This window comes from Cavia porcellus, unplaced genomic scaffold (assembly GCF_034190915.1).
Source record: "Cavia porcellus strain 051 isolate PalLab524CR breed Dunkin Hartley unplaced genomic scaffold, mCavPor4.1 scaffold_7, whole genome shotgun sequence".
Taxonomy (NCBI): Eukaryota; Metazoa; Chordata; class Mammalia; order Rodentia; family Caviidae; genus Cavia; species Cavia porcellus.
In genome coordinates, this window is record NW_026947490.1 from 23240116 (window position 1) to 23260904 (window position 20789).

General features: G+C 50.6%; 1 protein-coding gene across 3 annotated transcripts; it reads left to right on the forward strand.

Annotated features, from left to right (window-relative positions):
- The first annotated feature begins 2151 nt into the window (after positions 1-2151).
- Positions 2152-13251, forward strand: LOC101787219 (very-long-chain 3-oxoacyl-CoA reductase-B-like). 3 transcript variants are annotated; one of them, XM_063252876.1, is made up of 11 exons: positions 2153-2392; positions 2955-3001; positions 7626-7701; positions 7857-7967; positions 8072-8148; positions 11312-11356; positions 11517-11551; positions 11840-11921; positions 12100-12186; positions 12674-12823; positions 12909-13251. In XM_063252876.1, the coding sequence occupies exons 1-11, from the start codon at positions 2233-2235 to the stop codon at positions 13026-13028; spliced, it is 990 nt and encodes a 329-aa protein (XP_063108946.1). In that variant the 5' UTR covers positions 2153-2232; the 3' UTR covers positions 13029-13251. The 3 variants fall into 3 exon arrangements, with proteins under 3 accessions (XP_063108947.1, XP_063108946.1, XP_013002349.1); XM_013146895.2 differs by having other exon boundaries at positions 2155-2392; positions 12100-12165; XM_063252877.1 differs by lacking the exon at positions 11312-11356 and having other exon boundaries at positions 2152-2392.
- Positions 13252-20789: the final 7538 nt, after the last annotated feature.

Sequence of the window (20789 nt, forward strand, 5' to 3'; positions counted from 1 at the left end):
CCAGAGGACCAGGTCTGGAGCTCAGCCAGTGGGTGCTGCCATTAAGGTGACTTAAGGTGAGGTCTGAGCTTCCATGTGTAACTGAGGAAGTTGGATCTGCAGGCGGCCTGGGAGACTAGTGATACCTGCATCCAGATTCCTATGAAAGGTGCCATGGGAAGGTGTTGGGCCTCCCCTTAGGAACCCACATGGTTAACTGGGGTGGGAGTGATGCACATGGAAAGGTCACCAGCACCCCAGCTCCCGTGTCTGCTGTCCCGAGCTGATGTTGGATGAGTCAGCAGCCTGCTGCCTTAAGGGCCCCAGTGACTGTGAGCCTGTGTGACATCAGTGAGATCTCAGGAGCTGTTCAGACACAGTTTAGAGACAGCTCTCAATAGTCCGGGCATTTTGGATGGGTGAGTTAAGTTGACCACAGTAGTTGTCACTGTAGCTGTCACATAAGGAGTATCCACAATACACTTTGTACCATGACTGTGTCAACTTAATTTGTCACCAGTAGTCAACGTGGGTCTGCAGGTTGAGCCGCCCTCCCACAGACTAAGGCAGAGTCTTTCTGTGTAGTTCAACTAAGTTTCACAATCACTGTGTGGCTCAGGTCAGCTTTAAACTGCAGGGAATTCTCCTGCCTCAAATTCTCAAGTTCAGGGTTTACACACATGTGCCAGCACCACCTCCTGGGCTCCCCTTGTCACTTTCTGGGCAGCTTACCTCACTGTAAGGAGCTGGGTTCCAGGTCCCCCTTCTTTCTTAGTTTTTTATTTTCCCATTACGAGGGGTTAAACACAAGGAGTACTGAACTATGTCCTCAGTCTGTTTACATTTTATTTTGGAATAGGACCTTACTAAATTGCCCGGATGGACATTAACTTGCAGTTCTCCGGCCTCAGCTTCTGACTGGCTAGGATTACAGGTGCGCACCATCGCACGCTTCCTCTCTGCCCCTGTGTGCTGTGTGCTCTTCCCGTACAATCTTCCCACTGCACCAGAGAGACTTGTTTAGGGTGAGAGCTCTCAAATCTTTACAGCTATAGAAGGTTTTCCACATCAAAGCCACTGATCAGAGACAAATAGGATCTTTTCACTCCACTAGCAGCTCAGTCCAAGAAAAAACTTCTTATAGAAAGACTCAAAGTCACTTTGTAAACCTCAGAAAAAATTTATACTAAGGCCACAAGAGGTGTCCCCAAAGTGGGTGTAGAGGTGGCCTTCGGGATTCAAAGGCCACTCCCAAGGATGGTGTAAGAAAGGAAGGTCTGACTGGGCATTTTGATGGTTCCAGGTGCACACAAATAATCCCAATCCTTGGGAGGTTGAGGCAGGCAGATTGTCAGGCATTTGAGATCAATCTGAGCTGCATAGTGAATTTAAGGACAGTATTATAGCTTGTGTCTCAGTGTTTCCCCAAAACCTCATGCAAGTCACAGATGGAGCTTTTCAAAGGTGACCGGGTCTTGAGTTTGTGATGCTGAGATCAAGTGTATGTGAAAACAAAACCAGTCCACTGAGGGGCTCGGCGTGGTTCTGCGTAGGAGTGAGCTTGCCCCTCCTTAGATGTGAGCGCTGCTGGCCTTGGCAGCCTGGACACAATATGCCAGGCAGAAAGAGGGCGCCTGTGTGTGATGACTGACCGCTGCTGTCCCTTGCATTTTGCTGTCCTTTTCTTCCCTTGGACCATCTCTTCTCTGCGGTGCCCCCCTCTGTGCCACCTGCCTTTGGGCCGTCAGGTCATGGGGTGAAACAGCCCCCAGGTGTCAGCCAATAAAGCTTTCCTGCTTCCATTTGGGTGCTGGGTACTTTGTCTCAGCAATAAGAAAAGTAACTGAGACTGCCAGCTTGAAATATGCAGGTAGACCCAGTGTGACAACAACAAAACCCACCTTTCCCTGCTTTTTTTTTTCTTTTTTCCTTAAATAAAATTAAAAAAAAAAAAAAAAAAAACCCAAACAAACAACACCAAATCAGGGGCCCACCGCAGGCAGGCTGGTAGGGGACTGGAGGAAACAGCCCCAGAAAAGAGGAGAAACCTCCAGAAGTAACTCCTGCCCCCAGCCCAAACGTCACTGAGTAGAGCTAGGCCTGGTGGACTTTGGTAACTTTCCGTAGACATAGGGGCGGGGCGGAGGCGTGTCCCGTGCTGCCAGCTCCAAGGCCCAGTAGATCTTCAATAGCTGACCTGTAGCTGCCAGCATCTCTACCCTGCAGGTCCCAGTCTGCAGAGCAGGAGCTGCAATGGAGTCCAAGTGGGATGCGCTGAGCACACTGGGGGCCATCACGGCCGCCTGGCTGCTGCTGCGGGGGACCTGGGGAGTGGCCCGCGCTGTGTACGTGTACCTGCTGCCCCAGGTCCGGAGGGGCAATGCTTGGCTCCGGGCACAGGGAGCCTGGGCAGGTAAGGGACCCGGGGTTCTCCTGAGGCTGTGCGGGTGGGGGCTGCAAGGTGGAGGACAGGTGACAGCTGACCCGTGGGAACCCCTCCTCCCAATACAGACAGTGGCCAAGGGACTCGAAGAAGCAAGAGAGCAAAAGGCTGGTGCTAGCAGGACAAGGGAGGCACAAAGTCTCCAACGCAGTCCAGGTGAGAGGAGCAGGTGGCAGAGAGGAGCCAGGTCAGAACAGGGGAGACCCCGCTGGTCACCCGTAAGGAGCACAGCTTACACGGGCCAAGCTGAGAGCCCAGCCCCAGAAGGCTGAGTCAGGAGCAACAAGTTGAGACTGAGGCCAGCCAGGCTGCATAGAGAGGCCCTGTCTGGAAAAATCGAAAGTAGTGGCTGGGACTGTGTGCAGATTCCAGGGGACAGCGAAGGTAATGAGCCCTAGCAATGAGGGCTCCGGCTGGAGCAGAAGTACCCACTCCAGGAGGGACCTCATGGAACTTAGGATGGGTCAGGACCCCCCAACAGGACCCACAGCGGGGAAGCTGCCCACCCTCTGCCCCCTCTTCTCTCTCCTAGTGGTGACAGGAGCCACCAGCGGCATTGGCAAGGCCTACGCACACGAGGTGAGTGGGGTGGTGGCTTCCGTGCTGATTTCCCTGTCACCAGCTGCCTGGGGAGAGCTAAGTGCCCCCTCACCCTCTCATCCCTCTCATTATTGCCTGGTTCATTCCTTCAAATCCTGTTTATTGACCACCTACTCTGTGCCAGGCATCTTCCTGGGCCTGGGGATGCAGCAGTGAGCACAAGAGAGTTTTTGCAAGAGTGCAAGTCCTGCCCTCGTGGAGCTTATCCTCCAGCCAGGGCAGAGGGGCATAAGCAAGGTCCGGCACATGGAGTGAGAGGTGGTGGTCAGGGAGAAGGAGACACTCAGGAAAGAGGATGGATCCCATCATTCTCAGGCTTGTGAAGCAGGCCTGAGTCCTCTTTTGTGAGTGGCGTTAGCTGTGCTGTCCTGGCTGCCTCCGTGTGCTGAAGCAGCTCAGAAGGGTGAGCATTTGGTGATGGTGACTGGGGGGAAGCCAGGAGTTCCACGGTGGCAGATCCAGCGAATGGGGTGGGTGAGGCAGTAGGGCAAGGGCTCCCCGAGTCTGCCTTTCCCCTGGATGGCACCCAGAGGGGCAGACACTGTATTCCTCCTCACACCCTGAGAGCCATGAGAGAGGACCTCCAGGGCTCTTCAGAGAGCAGCGGGAAGGCTGGGGTGAGTGTACTGGCAGCCAGGGGGGCACTCTGGGGAAGGCATTTTTACAAATGTCATCCTTGGCCTGGGATTTGTTCATACCTTATCTGTAACCATATGTCATGTGTGGATAGTGTTTGTTTGTTTTGTTTCTTTGTGTCTCTCATGGAGCCTTGTTTCTGTCCTTTTTTTGAGTCACTGTGTAGCTCAGGCTGACCTTGAACTCACTCTGTAGCCCAAGTTGGCCTTGAACTCTCAGAGATCCTCCTCCCTCAGCGCCCTGAGTGCTGGTGTTACAGAAATCCACCAGCACCTGGAGCAGTGTTAGCTCTTATTTTTGATGTTCTGCTCTGTTCTGCATTATTCTGTATTCTTGTGTTTTGTTTTGATGTGTTGTCTGTTTTTGACACAGGGTCTTGCTATGTATTTCAAGCAGGCCTTGAGCTCACTGTGTGGCCCCGGATGCTCCAATGCACAGTGATCCTCCTGTCTCAGCCTCCTAGTCCTTGGATTACAAGCATGGATCCTTATGCCCGGCCTCCTCTTCTGTTTCTGATCTCTATGCCCTTTCTTTTTCTTGCCTTCTCAAACTGACACGGAACCCAGTATGCTGTTGGAGAGGCTGTAAGAATGGCTATGTTGCATGGCTTTAAAAAGTCAGCAGGAGATTAGTTTCTTCTGTGACTGGTTCGTTTGGTAGGGGCTTTTCCGTAGGGAGGGCCCTCTGTACCTGGCTTCCTGAGGGTTTTCTTTAGGGATAGAAGTAGATTTTTGTGAACTCATTTTTTGTATCTTATGGGAAAATTGAGAGTAAATGACATTGCGGGATCCCTGTCTGTCTCTGTCTCTGTGTGATGACCAGAGTTAACCTCCCTTCCTCTCAAGAAGACAGCATGCGTTACTAAAATAAACTGGAGAATTTATTCTTCCTCACTGAAGCTTTATGTCTGCTGTCCAACACGTCCCCTTCTCTCCTCAGCCCTCAGCCCCGATTAACCACTCTCCTCTCCCCACGGCCAGAAGCTCAGCTCCCGCTGAACTGAGATCCTGCAGTGTTGGATTTTCTGTGCCTGGCTGACCTCACCTAACATAATGACCTTCGGGCTCCTCTCCCATGACGGTATTAGTCAGCGCTGTGACTGATGGACAACATTCCTGACACCCAGAGCTGAGAGGAGGAGAGATTTTTTTGACTATGGTTTCAGTTTTCTGGTTTCTTGCTCATTTCTGTTTTGAAACAGGGCTTCCTTTTGCACTCCAAGTTGGCCTTGAATGTACAGGGTAACCCGGGTGGCCTCGTGGTGAGCCTCCTGCTTCAGCCACCTGAGCGCTGAGATGACAGGAGGGCACCACTGTGCCCAGCTGGCTCCTGGTTTCCTGTGGGTCAGTGCATGACTGCCTGGCCCCAAAGCAGGGACAGCGTGGTGCGAGGGCCTGGGAGAGCAGAGCTGCTTAGTTCACAAAGGCTGGGAAGCGGAGCTCGGGGACAGCATCCACCAGACAGCAAGGGGCCAGGGACGGATATGGGGCGGAGTCACACCTGGGTGGCCGTGCAGACACACCCAGGAGTGTGCTACACCAGTCCCACATGTGGCCCCCAGGACACTTAAGGTGACTTCATTAACTTTCACCCCCACATTTCATCTCTAGTTAACCTGGCACCCAAATTCATCTCCTTAAACCATACTTGTCTCCAAATAACCCCTAAATTAGTAATTTCACCTCACACAGGGGACTATGCTGTGTGCAGCCAGAGCAGAGTAGTCCCTTCCCCAGAGTCTCAGCAGTCCTCGCATTTCCTATAAGTGCCAGTCCAAGGTCCCTGTTGAAAGCTGGGCAGGCTGGCACATGCCTGGACCCCAGCACTGGGAAACTGAGTCAAGATCACTGCGGATTTCAGGCCACTTGGGCTATGTCCTGAGTTCAAGGCCAGGCTGAGCTGCTAGCCAGGTCTCATCTCCAGCAAAGACAACACCACCAAAGCAAAGCCTCCTCCGACACTCAAGCACTGAATCGGTGTAAAATCGAGCATAGGTTACGTAATCTCAAAGTACAAGGTCTCACAGTGAACATATCCATTTCAACCAGGATTAGAAGAGGCTTGTTTAAAAATAATCAGACCAAAGCAAGACCAAAACCCAGCTGGACAAACCTTAAGTTCTGTAGCTCTAGAGCTGGTGTCTGGCGCTCATGGTTTTGAGATGTGAGTTTAAGGGGAGGGCTTGGGAGCAGCCTCAGCCTAGGGCTTTGTGGGTTGCTGCCCACACAACCTCTCTCTCTCTCAGCTGTACTCAGGATCTGCAGCTGTCCTTGAAAGATGTCTCACATTCCTGTCCCACACTCCTGTCCTCCAGCTCCCTGGATCCTGGCTTCCTTCCTACAGCTTCATACCCTGCCCTTTCAGGGCTCACTGCCTGGTCTCCCAAGCCTTCCTGAGAAACCTGGATGAAAACTCCCCTGACTCCACAGCTCATTCTGCATGCACCTATATCCAGCACAACATGGATGAAGTCTGCTTAGGGCAGTGGCCAGGCCCCCTTAGACCATGGCTGCAGCAGCCTCTAAAGGTCTAGATGGCTGATTTACAGTGAAAGAAGCCCTGGTTATAGGGATCTATCAGAGGAAGAGAGTCAGGATAAAGGACCTTTTGTTGAAATTCTGAGTGACAAGGCAGACATGGTTAGCTGCCTATGCTGATGAGAACAACCTAGACGGCGGGATGTGGTGCACAGGGGGACAAGAGCAAAGCTAGAGCATTGTCCTGGATCTGGCAGGAATGGAGGGCACTTGAGTGACCAGTGGAAGAGTGACAGCCACACATAGGCAGACTGCACAAGTTGGTTGTTAGCTGCAACCACTGTGCGCCATCACTGTGTGGGGACCAGTCTGTCCCACCCACTGCCCTGCTCTGTGAGGCCAACAAGGAAAGGCTGGCACCATCCTGCTGGTGCCAGTCACAAAGTGGGTGCTGGGCAAAGTATTTGATGAGTGAATGAAAGAATGAATGAAAGCTCTTGCACCATTAGCCTCTCAGATCCGTGGAGCTCTTGAGACCCTGGGGCAGAGCCTCCTTCACAGCTGAGGGACATCAGTCCCACCTCATGTCACCCTCAGAGTCCAGGCTGAGAGGGACAGTCAGGCACTGAGTGCACATCCCTTCCCCAATCACGTGTGTTTTCTAGCTCAGCATCAAGTGGATGGGGCTTCAGGGCAGAAGGACTAGAAGGTGCAAAGGCCCAGGAGCAGAAAAGGCAGGGGCTGCTGGGTGGGACCCCAGGAGTCAGGGCTGTGCCTGGCCTCTCACAGAAGGACACGTCAGGCGGTCCAGCTGAATATACCTGTTTTGTGGGTTTGTGGCAGGGTCCCTGGGGAGCCAGGGAAGGGGCAGGGTTGGGTTCTGGCTTTGCAGAGAGACCTCAGTGGTGGGGTGGAGAGTGTGGGGGAGGGGCTGAGCCGGGGGGGGGGGGACCCCAGGCCCTGTGGGTCACCAATCCTGCAGCAGGGAGCAGGTGCTCGCTAGGAACGTGGGAGTGAGGGAGCATAAAAACAGGGTCAGACACCCAAGTGGTGACAGGCAGAGTCTCCCTAAGACTCTGGGGGCCCTCAATCTCCTACGCAGATATCACCTCAGTCTGCCCACTGTGCCCAGAGCTGCCCTGCCTGGATTTTCCTCCTCCTCCACTTCTCTTCTCCTTTGTGCAGCTCTGTGACCCCGGGGCTCTAACAATGAGAGTCAAGATCAGGACGGAGTTAACTTTTGCTGACAGGGTGAAGGACAAGATGTGGGAAATAGTCTGGAGTAGTTGCACATACCTGGAATCACAGGTCTCTTGAAGGCAGAGGCAGGAGCATCCCAACATGAAACCAGGACTCAAAGACTGAGGGCCTGTATCTGAAAAAATAAAAAGGCTGACAGTGGAGCTCAGTGTGAAGGCCCTGGGTTCACCCCAGCTCCTGGTGCAGGGCTGGAGGGGTGCAGGCCTGATTAAGTGACTGAATTTCTGCAGCTGGCCAGGAGGGGGCTGGACATAGTCCTTATCAGTAGAAGCCACAGCAAGTTGGAGCAGGAGGCCAGGGAGATCGGTGAGTGCACAGCCTTTGAGGAAGCCCTGGGCTCCCTGGGCTGGGGTCAGGGGTGTGCCTGATGGCCGGAGGCTGCAGCTGGGAACACTGGAGCTGGGCAGGGACAGGGGCAAGGGCAGGGGCAGGGGCAGGGCCTGACCCCTCCCGCTCCCCAGAGCGGCTGCACGGCAGGTCCACGCGCATCATCCAGGCCGACTTCACCGGGGGCTTGGAGATCTACGGTGCCATCGAGGCAGGACTGCGGGGCCTGGAGATCGGAGTCCTGGGTGAGTCACCAGCCTGCTTCGCTCATCCGGAGCGCGCCGGGTGCCCTCCTGTGCCCACCCCGTGTCCCCGGGCTGTGAGGGACGCTGTGCGACCTCTTGTGCAGTGAACAATGTGGCCATGATGTACGGAGGCGGCGCCTCAACCTTTAGGAAGCTGCTGGACCTTGAGGACCTGGGCCAGGTGAGTCCGGGCTGCTGCGGCGCTCTGCTGCCCTCTGCTGGACGGGACGCAGAACACACCGGCGTCCCCAGCGCCAGTGCCAGGCTGCTCATTGCCTTGGCTGGAAAACTGTTTACAGCAAACACACTGTTTGTGCTTGAAAGAGGGGACCTTTTGCAGTTCTCAACCTGTACAACTGTAGGTTTTGAGCCTGGTTCTCACCTTTCATATTCCCGGGTGCTGACTGTAAAAAGGAGCCACAGGGGAAAACCAGAATGTGGATTCTCTAAATGAGGGGAGAGGAGAGATAGGAGAAAAAGAAAGAGAAACAGATAGACAGACAGGGAATGGCAGTGTCCTACATTGTCTCTGTGTGTGTCTGTGTTATTTACTGGACACTGAACCCAATGCCTTTGTTGCAGCTCCATCTGAAGCCCTGTTTTATTTTGAGACAGGGCCTCTAAGTCACTAAGGCCTCAGGCTGGTCTCGAACCTGTAGTCCTCGTGCCTCAGCCTCCCTGACTGCTACAGTTACAGGTTTCAGCCACTAAGTCTGGCTGCTTCCTAGTCAATTTTGCAATCAGCAAGCCTGTTCTCCAGCCTTAGTCTTCTCTTTGCAGTTGAGTCTGTCTGTTCTGCGTCCTTTGCGGTTTGCTAGCGACTGTGTTGAATCTGCAGCTCAGTGGGGAACAGCGGGCATCCTGACACCAGGAAACCTCCCGCCCCAGGAACACCGCGTGTCTCGCATCCAGCTCGGTCTCCTCAGTATGTTTTAGCGCTGTGTTCTGGTCCTGGGCTCTGCACGTCTTTCACCACCTTGAGTACTTTTTTTTCACTATTGTAAATGAAATTATGTTAATTCACTCTGTCACCTGTCTAGGGCCGGTGCATAGCAACACAGAAGACTTGGTTTGTGTTTTGTGGGAAGGTGAAAGTTTTTTGTGGGTTTTTGGGAGGTTCTCACTACATAGTTCAGCACGGCCTCAAACTCGAAGTGATTCTCTGGCCTCACCCTCCCAGGTGCCGGATTACAGCTGTGATTACATCACCAGGCCTGGACTTCTCACTTTCATGCCTTATGTTACTAATTTCAATCTTTTCTTTTTGTCAGAGAATCACTCTTCTGTTTCACTGTGTCTCTGTTAATTCCTCTCTTGTATTTTATTTGTATGATCTTGTATGAATTTTCTGTCTCCCGAGTTGTAGAATTCTCTTCTAGTCTAATGTGGCCCTTACAGTCACTATGTTTCTTCCCTAGCATGGCTTTTCTGAGTCTCATAATTGTGCTCTGTGGCATGTTAATTTTATTTTATTCCTTGTCATTTTATTTTTGTGGTTCTCTAAGTGTCTTCTCATTTCTGTGTGATTTTCTGTGATCACTGGTTGTTTGAGAGCTACTGGGGAGTTGCTTATGCATCTAGGAATTCATTCTTTTCTGAGATACGTGATTTACAAATATTTTCTACCATTTGGGGAGCTACTTTTTTCTCTGTTGGTTGGATCCTTTAATATACAAAAGCATTTTTATTTTGGAGACAAGGTCTTGTTATATAGCCCAGACTGGTCTTGAACCCGAGATAATCCTCCTTGTTCAGCCTGCTGAGGGCTGAAATAGTAGGTGTGTGCCACCATGCCTGAGCAAAGTTTTAAATTTTATTTGGCTGAGGTGGCCCATGCCTGTAATTCCAGCATTCTATGAGGCTGAAGTAGGAGGATTTCAAGTTTGAGGCCACACTGGGGAACATAGTAACTTAATGACAACCTTTTCAAAATTAAAAAAGAAGAAGGAGAAGGAGAAGAAAAAGAAGAAGAAAGAGGAGGAGGAGAAAAAGGAGAAGGAGGAGAAGGGAAAGAAGAAGAGGCTGGTACTGTAGCTCAGTGAGAAGGCGCTAAGTTGAATCCCCAGTGACACAGGCACACACCCCATACATGCGTGCACACACACACACACACACACACACACACCGGAACAGGCTCCCACCTGACCCTTCCTTTCCCTTGCCATGTACATGAGGGCTCGCATTCTCCAGCAGCCCTGAGTATGAGCCGGGTAAGTTATCTGTGGCAGTGCCAGCATGGGAACAGCTCAGTGCCCACCCACACTGACTGGGTAATAAAGCATACTGAATTCACATGGTGGAAAATTCCAGCAGTGAACCCCGGGGCCCTGTCACCCACAGTGGGAACAAGTCTCACAAATGCTATACCAGGAAGTCACCATGGTGAGGGGGTGAGGGCTCCAGGGGGCCCCTTCCCTAAGTCACCCGGTGAATGATTCTGGCTCTGTTGGAGTCAGGACACCGTCACCAGGGGAAGGGGCTCGGTGGGGATACAAGGGGTCCCCATCCGGCACAGGTCAGTATTTCATTTCTTCATCATGTCGAGGCTAAAGATTCATCTGGCCTCTTTTTTTTCTTTGAGAAAGTCTCAGTATGTACTAAAGGCTAGGCTTGAACTCAGGGGGACCCTCCTGCCTCAGCCTCCTGAATGCTGAGATTACATGTGTCACCACCACACCTGGCATATGCTCCTGTTTTAGAGTAAAGATTAGTTCACTTTGCTATGTATACATTTTCCTTGGTTTTTGTTTTTGTTTTCTGGTAGTAGGGATTGAGTGAAGGGGTGTTCTACCACTGAGCTGCACCCCAATCCTTTATAGTTTGACACATGTTCTCACTGAAACCACAATGTTGCCCGGGCTAGTCTTGAATTTGTGATCCTCTTGCCTCAGCCTCCCGAGTTGCGGAGATTTTGGCAAGCAGTATTCAAGTAGCTTTGAGCATCCTTGTGTGTGGGAATCTTAGGAGGCAGCTCATTGCTCCAAGTGGAGTTGAGAACTCCAAGGACGGGAGGTTTTTAAATTCTAATCAGAACTATTATTCTTAACAGTATATGTTCTAAATTTTAAAAATAAGAAAAACAGACAGACCTAGTGTCACATGCCTGTAATCCCAGTCCTGCAGATGATCTTGTCAAGACAACCTAGGCTACAGAGTAAGTTCAAGGCCAGCCAGGACTATATGGCAAGACCCTGTATTAGAAAGAAAGAAAGAAAGAAAGAAAGAAAGAAAGAAAGAAAGAAAGAAAGAAAGAAAGAAAGAAAGATTAAGCTAGGAAGACAGGAAACGTGGGAGGTGTGGGGGCTTGGGAAGCAGGTGGTGACGGGCTCCGTGTTCATCCCCAGAGTGTATCAGATATCATCAACTGCAACGTGATGTCGGTGGCACAGGTCAGTGGGGCCGGGAGGGCCGGGTCCAGTGGCACTGAGGCTGCCACCACCGGCGGTCTGCATCCTGGGAGCGAGGGTACCCAGGTCAGCCCCTGAGGGGACTGGGACAGCGCCTGGGTGAGGAGGGCCAGAGAAACACAGGCGCCTCCTCTTCCCACAGATGGTCCGCATCGTCCTGCCCCAGATGGTCAGCAGGTGAGAGCCGCTTGCTGTGGTCACGTTGGATTCCCCAACCCCGGCCTCCAGGCTGCCCACTCCCTACCCTCTGGGTTTCCAAGTCATCAGCCCAGGCTGACCTGGAGCTCTTCACCCTCCTGACTCAGCCTCAGGGCTCCCGGGATTTTGGGCATGCAGCACTGTGCCAGGTCGCAGTCCTCCCTCTCCTCAGCCCTTTGAGAGTAGGGTTCCAGCCGAGGGAGGGACAGTCACCCCGCCCCTTCTCCCGCGGGGCAGTGACCCTTCCAACACAGTTCCCTCCTCCAGGGGCAAAGGTATCATCATCAATGTGTCCTCCGTGACGGACTGCAGGAGCACCCCATTTCTTTCCCTGTACTCAGCTACTAAGGTAACAGAACCCCCAGACCCCAGGCGGAGGCGCCATCTCACCCCCAAGTGTTCCCGGACCCTGTGTCCTGGTGGGGAGATTGGGGTGGAAAGTTCGGGGGGTGGGCGCGGGGGGGGGGTGCCCTCCCTGGGCCGAGGTTGGTGCTCCTGGGTCCTCCTCTTCTCCCCCCCCCCCGCAGGCCTTTGTGCGAACCTTCTCGGAGGCGGTGTGTGCAGAGTACTTTCCTCAGGGTGTCACCATCCAGGTGCCCAAGGGATTCGCGGAGGTTCCAAGGACCGGGCTGGGGTAGCAGCTGTGGAGGAGAGGGCAGAGGAAGCAGGGTCAGAGAGATGTGGGACTCGGGGTTCCGTGGCCTAGTGGAGATCTGTGGGGTGTGTGGTCACACAGTTGTGGTCTCATCCTCACGGGGGCCGGGCCTGAGCATGAGGTATTGGGTCTAGATATCGGGAGGGGGATCTAAGTCTTAGGAGGCGGGGTCTGTGCCCCAGGGGACGGGGTCCAGGTCTTAGGAGGCGGGGTCCAGGACTCAAGGGCGTGTTTGGGTGGAGTCCAGTCCCTTTGGCAGGTCTACATTTGGAGCCCAGTCTACACCTTTGGTTGGGGCCTGGGTTTTGATGGAGGTACTTAGGGCAGGTCCACATCTAGGACAGCGAATAGGATTTGGGGTGCGAGACCCAGCTAACAGGACAGGTGGCTGGGTCTCTGGAAAGGGACAGCACTGTTTCTTGGACCCCTTGTCTCCTGTCCTGTAGACTGTGAGCCCCGTGTGGGTCTCCACAAACATGACCTCCAATGGGCGGACAAGTCGCCTCGTGAAGGACGCCGACGAGTTCGCCCAGGAGGCGCTAGACACACTGGGCCTCTCCTCCCACGTCTCTGGCTGCCTGAAGCATGCAGTGCAGGTGCCTCTCTGGCGGGCACTCCCTGCTCGGGCTGGGTGGGGAGGCGCAGGGGAGGCTGGGCTGACTCTGCCTCTCTCCTGCCCAGAGCTTCCTGCTGCCTTTTATCCTGCCCGCGTGGTTACTGCACAGTCGCTGGGTGATCAGCCTTCTGTCTGCAGGAAACAAGTCCAAACTTTTCCCTTCAGTTAAACCCCGGGGAACTTAGTGAAGATGGGTCCCAAGGTCTCCCGTGGGTGTAATGGAGCAGCAGGCTGCTGGACACCGCGCTCTGGGTGCCAGGGCAGCCTGGCTGTGCTCTGGCAGAAAGACGCAGTTTTCCATATGAGCTGTGGACAGCCAGACAGCCACCTGGTGATCTTTTTATAAAAGTTGTAGTGATTGTGCAGCCTAGAGAATATATCAAAAAGTCATAAATTACATTCATTAAAGGGGTGACTCTTATGTGGCTTTCTTAATAAAAGTAACTGTAGAACAGAGCCCCTCACTCCATATAAACACCTTTTCCTTCCTTCAATCCATCATGCACAATATAAACTTCAGCGAATCCGCACTCCCCAGGTAAAAAGGGACATGGAAAGGCTGGAATTCAGGGCCCAGTTCTTTTCCATCTTCTGAGCTTTCAGTCTGGGATTTTTGGTTTCTGAGACAGGGCCGGCTGTGGAGCCCAGGCTGGCCTCCACCTCACCCTGACCCTCCTGCTGAGCCTTCTGAGTGCGGGGATTACAGGTGGGCACCACCATGCCCTGCTTGCTTTGCATCTTGGGAGTGGGGAAAACCTAAATATTGAAGATTTAAAGCAACAACAAAAAGAGCCACTAATAAGCATTCACAGTGCAGGCTGAGTTAGCTGGAGAGTGCACTCTCCCTGCGGGGACTTTGACAGGCTCTGGAAAGGCAGATGGATGAGTGATGGGGAAAACCAGATGGGGCGGTGTTGGTGGTAGAATCTAGGTGGCCACTGTGTAATTTCTTTGGCTCTTCTGTAGCTCTGTAATGGTTTCTAATAAAGTGCTGGATGAGCAGGTCCTGGTGGTGCACAGCTGTAATCCCAGAACTGGGAAGGCTGAGGCAGGAGGGTTGCCACAAATTCAAGGCCAGAGTTGATACATAGTAAGTTCAAGGTTAGTCTGAACTATATAACAAGACCCTATTTCAAAAAAAAAAAAAAAGGAAAAAGCTAGGGGAAACCCAAGAATAATATAATATAATTTAGAAATCTACTGAAACTGCTTTAGAAATTGCTTAAGAAACTATGATTCACTCCAATATGATTGTGCATGCCCACCATTCCAGCACTCTGGAAGACTGGGAACTTCAGGGACTTAGCAAGATCCTGCTGCAAAATTTAAGTTAAATTAAATTTTAAAAGAGCTAGTGGGCAGGCATGGTGGCACCCGACTGTAATCGCAGTATTTGGCAGGCTGAGGTGGGAGGATCACTTTCAGTTGGAGGCCAGCAGGGCTCCATAGTGAGTGCAAGGCCATTCTGATCTGCATAGTGAGACCCTACCTCAGAAAGACAAAAAGTAAAAAAAAAAAAAAAAAGTAACTTTAAATACACAAAAGGGCTCAGTCTGCTCCCTCTGGTTTCAGTCCCATTACAGAAAAGGACCACGCTGTAGCAAAGTAAATGTTGGCAGAATCTCAGAGAAGATGTTTACAGTTTACATCATATTCAAGATGTTTGTCTCCTTAATACTTGAAGGACTTTTTAAATGATAAAGAAAAAGACCAAAGTCCCAATTTGTTTTCAAGACCCAAGAGAGCAGATAGTTTTAGAGAAAATCAGACAGCTATCCCTACCCGTTATGGAAAGCGCTCAGCCTCACTTGTGATGGAAACCTCCCCAGGCTGCAGTAGGGGGCACGCATGGCGTGGCTGAGGGCCTGGACCTGATGCCCAGGACAGGAGAAGGAGAGGAAAAGGAGGAGGGGAGGGGTGAGGACCCGGATGAAGACTATCTAAGGGTAGCATTGTTCACCCGTGGAATTGGCAGAGACTCCCATGCCTGAGGAGAGGCTCCAGTGCACTGCTGGGGCCACTGAGGCAGGAGAGTAGGGCAGGGCACACTCCCTGGAAAGTCCTAAGAACCCAGAGGACATGCACAGAACACAGGACCCAGGCCCCGCCCACTCCTGAGCCCTGAACCTGGAGCCAATCAGAAAGCGGTATTCTCAGTCCTCATTTGCATCTAGCTGGAGCCAAGAGAGCCTTCCACCGTGTGGATTCAAGGTGGTGGGTGGATGGGCAAATTATTGCTGAGACAAATGCCCCTGTGGCTTACTTGCATGAAGGAAAAGCTGATCCAGGAACTTTGGATACCAAAGAGCGATTCAGTAGAGAGCCCGGCCTGGTTGTGGGGATCTTCTTTCCTCAGCCTCCAAAGTGCTAGATTACAGATGTATGCTACTGTGCTCCGCTTTGTCCTGTAGAGTTTCCAAACGTACACCCTTGCCACCTGTTATGTATGTCCTGTCCATTTCTTTGTTCAAAATACTAAGAATCTGGAAAGGATTGTGCTTCCCCGCTCCCCCCCCCGTGCCCACCCCCATCCCTTCACCCCTACAGCTGACAGTGACACAGTCAGGTAACAGCATACCCTTGATGAGAAAAATCAGCAATACAGTTGAGCATTGACTTTTTTGGCTTCTTCCTTTTCTATAGTCCTAGGGATATGAATCCAGCGCCTTATACATGCTAGACAGATATTTTATCACCAAGTTACATCCCAGCCCTTTGTCTTTTTCTTTTTTATTGGTACCAGGGATCGAACTCATGATCACACACTTGCAAGACAGGCGCTTATGCCGCTGAGCTAAATCCCCAGCCCCCCAGTCCTTATATTTTATCTTGAAACACTGTCTCACTAAATTGGCTAGTCCTCGAACTTGCAATCTTCCTGCCTCAGCCTTCCAAGTAGCTGGGCTGACAATCAAGCAACACTATGCTGTGTTTGCTTTTACCTCTACAATTTGTTTCCAAGGACATATTCTAAGCTTCCACCTCACAGAGCACCTAAATGTAAGAAGATGTTGGGCAGAGTTGGGCATGGTAGTGCATGCTTATAATCCCAGGATCTGGGAGGCTGAGGTAGGAGGATCACCATGAGTTCAAGGCCAGCCTGAGCTACCTAGTGTGACCCCGTCTTGGTGGATGGAAAGGAAGCTCATATCTTTTTCCTGGAGGACATTGGAGAAAAGTAGATTTTTATTTTTAATTCATTTTATTGTCAGTACAAGGGATGAAATTCAGGGACTTTGCACTGAGTTGCATTCCCAGCCCTATCTTATTATTATCATTATTATTATTATTAATTTTATTATTGATTTTAAAGTCTCTTGCTGGGCTGATATTTGCAGTCCTCTTGCCTCAGCCTCCCAAGTGCTGGGATTTCAGGCATGGGCTACCTACCACACCAAGTTTAATCGAGTACTTTCCGATAATGCCATTGTGTCTTCTCTGTGGATTTATTAGCTGCGCCTCTTTGTCTGGGGATTGCTTTTAGACTGTAGTCTGTGTCTTTCCCTGAGGCCGCCTGCAAGGGGCGCAGCCAGCTCCCACCTGGGGTGAACTTGTCCGTCTCTCTCCTCCCCCTCTGGCTCTTCCCTGCACCTGCACATTAAAGGCCGCAGTATCGTCGATTCTTTTTGTTTGAACACATTTCTCTGAAACAGATATGAACAAGACAGCAGCATGTGGAGTCACCGGACGCCCTTCCTAGGCCCGGGGGCTTTCTGTAACCCTTGCCGTGCAGTTCCGCTGATGGTACATTCCTTAGCCTTTGCCATGTCTCAAAGAGCTACTTTGGCTCTCACTTAAAAATTTTTTTAACTTGTGGTGAAATGCACGCAACATAAAAATTATCATGTTAGGCCAGGTGTGGTGGCTCATGCCTGTAATCCCAGCACTCGGGAGGCTGAGGCAGGAGGATCATTTCGAGTTCAAGACCAGCCTGGGCTACAAAGTGAGCTCAAGACCAGCCTGAGCTACATAGAGAGACCCTGTCTCCAAAAGTCAAATATATATATATATATATATATATATATATATATATATATATATATTACCATGTTGCCCTCTTGTTCATGTATTTATTCTTGAGCCAAGATCTCGCTATGTACGAATCATGACTGACCTTGAACTTGTTTAACTGCCCGGCCTGGGTTCAAATTTAAACCCTCCTGCCTCAGCCTCCCAAGCACTAGGATCACAGGCCTGTGGGTCACCACATCCACTCATCATTTTAACCTTAAGTGCTGGATCAGTGGCCTTAATATCCGCACACTGTGGTACAACCAGCACCACATTCCATCTCCGGAGCTCTTTTCTTCCCACCAAGCTGAAAGTCTGTCACCAGCAAACACTCAGCTCTACCCCTCCCGTATTAACTTCCGGTCTCTATGAATTTTACCACTCTTGGTTCTTCATAGAAGTGGAATCACGTGAGATTTGTCCCTTAGGACTGACTTACTCACCTAGAATAACAGTTTTAGGGTTCATCCATGTATATTGTGTGTCAGAATTTCCTTCCTCCTTAAGATGGAATAATTTTTCCATTGTACAATTATATTCCAATTGCAAACAATGTTATTAATGGAATATTATTCAGCCTTAAAAAGGAAGGAAACCTTGAGATCATGCTCTTAAGTGAAACAAATGGGACACACACATGTAAATACTGCATTGTTTCTCTAGTGTGAGAAACCAAAAGTGTACATAAGGACCAAAGTGTATAACAGATATTGTGAAATAGGAAGAAAATGTTCAAATGGGGTGGGGAACAAGAAAAAGGTAGGGAGAAAGGGAGGAAGGGAGAGCTAAAAATGAGAAAAGAAGGAATAAATGAAAACAAAACTTTTGCAAATGAAAGGAAGAGGAGTTAAAGGGAGGGGAGGGGAATGGGGAAAAAAGAATCAAGATATATCACGTTCAGTTACAAATTCCCTATGATGAATGTGGCATTGTGTGCACCTCAAATGTACTGATAAACTTAATTAATTTGAAAAAGGAAGAAGATGGTAAAGAGCAGAGTGGAGGCCCCAGGTGAGACCAGACTGATTTGATGCTGAGACTAAGAACCTCCCAAGACAGAGGGTCCTGCAGAGGACTCCAGTGTCCCCTGACCTCCGGAACTTTCTAGAAGGGCTGCAGGGAGAAGTCAGGATTGGGGGCCTTGTGTGAATGCATGGCAGTACCCCTCTCTTCCTTCCAGAAGGTTCCTTCCCCAGAAGAGTGGCTTCCCCACAGCATGAAGTGCTGATCACCCTGCTGGGTTGGGGACCCTCTGCAGCAGGCTCAGGTCTCTGTACACCAATGTCCCCTCCCAGTGCCATCCAGTCACCTCCAGCTCCCAGCTCTGCTTGTCGATTGGCTCAGCGTGGCCCCCACCCAGGGTTCTGACCCCAGGCTGGCCTTGAATTCATTGCAATCCTCCTGTCTCAGCCTCCTGAGTGCTGGGATCGAGGGATACAACACTGCACCCAGCTCTAACATTTTTTTTTTTGGGGGGCAGGGCTGAGTTTGGAACCCAGGACCTTACACGCCAGGCAAACCACCTTCCCACCCAGCTCCAGCCAGCCTTGCTTTCACATATTTTGTTCTTCAGGTAGGAGGAGAGCTGGTCCTTTTCCTGCACCTGGGCCCAAAGTGAAGTCCAAACACTGATTAGAACCAGGAGACATGGCCAAGGCTGCCCGGGGCCCCCTAGCAAGTGCGCCTGCAACTTCCTAGCGACCTGTATTCATGTCCCAAGAAAAAGCTTTTTAAAGGTTTTAATCTCAGAAGCCACAAGGAGATGAAATGGAATATTAAAATTGTATTGAATTAATCTTTAAAAAAAGGCAGGAGAGGAACCAAACGAGCACAGAGAAAGTGTGAGATAGTGAACACACCTGTAGTTATTTCCACAATTACAGGTAAGGGTGAGGCATTATACACTCTGATTAAAAGGCAAGACTGGCCAGCTAAATAAAAGAGCAGGACCCGGCTGGGTGCTGTTTATAAGACTAACATAGCTGGGCGTGGTGGGGCATGCCCGTAACCTCAGCACTGTGGGACGCTGGGGCAGGAGAATCCCAAGTTTGAGCCTGGCCTGGCCAAGCTGATGCTTTAAAGAGACCCTGTCTCAAAATTTAAAAATAAATAAATAAAAATAAGAAGGTCTGGGGAGACAGCTCAAGACAAAGGCCTCGGGTTCAATCTGCAGTACCATCACCACCACAACAACAAAGCTGAAATATTACCGAATATTTTTTCTGACCATAACGGAAATCAAAAACATGAAGCCATCTCAAAAAACCACAAGAATTTGGAAAGTAAATAACCCAAGAGAGCAAAGAGGAAGTCAAAAGTAGGTCTGTAAGATTGAATAAGAAAGAAAGTATGTTGAAATACGGAACATGAGGGAGAGGAACCCTTAGAGGGACCCCAAGAGTCTGAAAGTGCTTCCGGTAAAAAAGAAGGGGGCTGGGGGAGAGTGGGCAGAGGCTGCCCGATTTCAGCAGGCCGGAGGCTCAGTTCAGGCTCCTCACAGCGCGGTTATACGTCATATTTCACTATGTAGCCCAGGCTGGCCTTGGGTTCACTGTGGGGCCCAAGCTGGCCTGGAACTCACAGCAGTCCTCTCCTCCTGTATCAGCCTCCCAAGCGTTGAAATCACAGCATCTGCCACTACACCTAGTGATTTTTGTTTGTGCAGAAAGAGGAAAGAAAGTGAGAAGGAGGAACAGAGAGGAAAGGAAGGGAGAAACTGGTAAAAGAAAGGTAAGTTAAATCCAAAATAAGTACAAGGAAATAATAAAGATCAGGGCAGAAATCAGTGAAATAGCCCTCATAGCCACTAAGAGGGCATCTCGGTGGCCAAGCACACGCTTAGCTCACTGAGTGCCCTGGGGCATCTCCAGCACCACTGAGAAACAAATAAATAAAACCCTGCGCTTTAAAATAATCTGCTGCGGTGTGCGTGCATGCCTGTAATTCTGGCACACAGGAGGCTGAAGCAGGAAGATCAAAATTCAATCCTGGTCTGGACAATGCAATGAGAACCTGTCTCAGAATAGAAATTTACTACAACTCAGATGTGGCTCCATGCAAATGTCCTGGGTTCAATCTTGGGTGCAAACACCAACACTGCTCCCAGAATTTTTTCATCCTAAACAGAAACCCCATACTCGTTCAGCAGTGACCCCCACCCCCTACTGCCCCAGCCCTCAGCAGCATCTAATCTATTCTCTTTGTGAATTTGTTCCAGGTACCTCCTAGAAATAGAATCACACAGTATTTGTCACTATAGAGCCCACGCTGGCCAGGAGCCATCCCGCCTCAGTTTCCCTGTGCTAAGATTACAGGCACGCACTGCCATGCCCGGCTCCATTTGTTTTTCATATTCTCCAGGGACAAGAATGCAAACATAAAAAAAAGGGGGGGGGGAATAAAAAAAAAAAAGAATGCAAACATACTGCAGATTAGCAAAGCAGAGCCAACCGCATACAATCATGAGAGGGCATCACCTGGACATGGAGTTTTACCTTAGAAGTTCAAGGTCATTTGAGCAATTAGGAAGCTAAGTAAACATTTATCTCACTAGCAGAATAAGGACAAAATAGTTTGCAGAAAAGTCATTTGGCAAAACTCACACTTCTGATAAAAATTCTCATCAAACTAGAAATGGAGCAGATCTCCTTTATCCTGGTACAGAGCAGCTATGAACAGCTTAGAGTTAGCGGGAACAAACTAGAGACTGAACGCTGGGCAGAAGACAAAGATTCTGCTTGGTTCACCCTTGTTATTGTTGTTGTTGTTACTGCTTTGATTTTTGAGACAAAATCTCGCTATGTAGCCCAGGCTGGCCTCGAACTCATGGCGATCCTCCTGCCTCCGCCTCCCAAGTGCTGAGATTACATGTGTACACTACCACACCTGGTAAGATGTCTACTCTTAACCCAGGATGCATCACAGAGTTCGGCCTG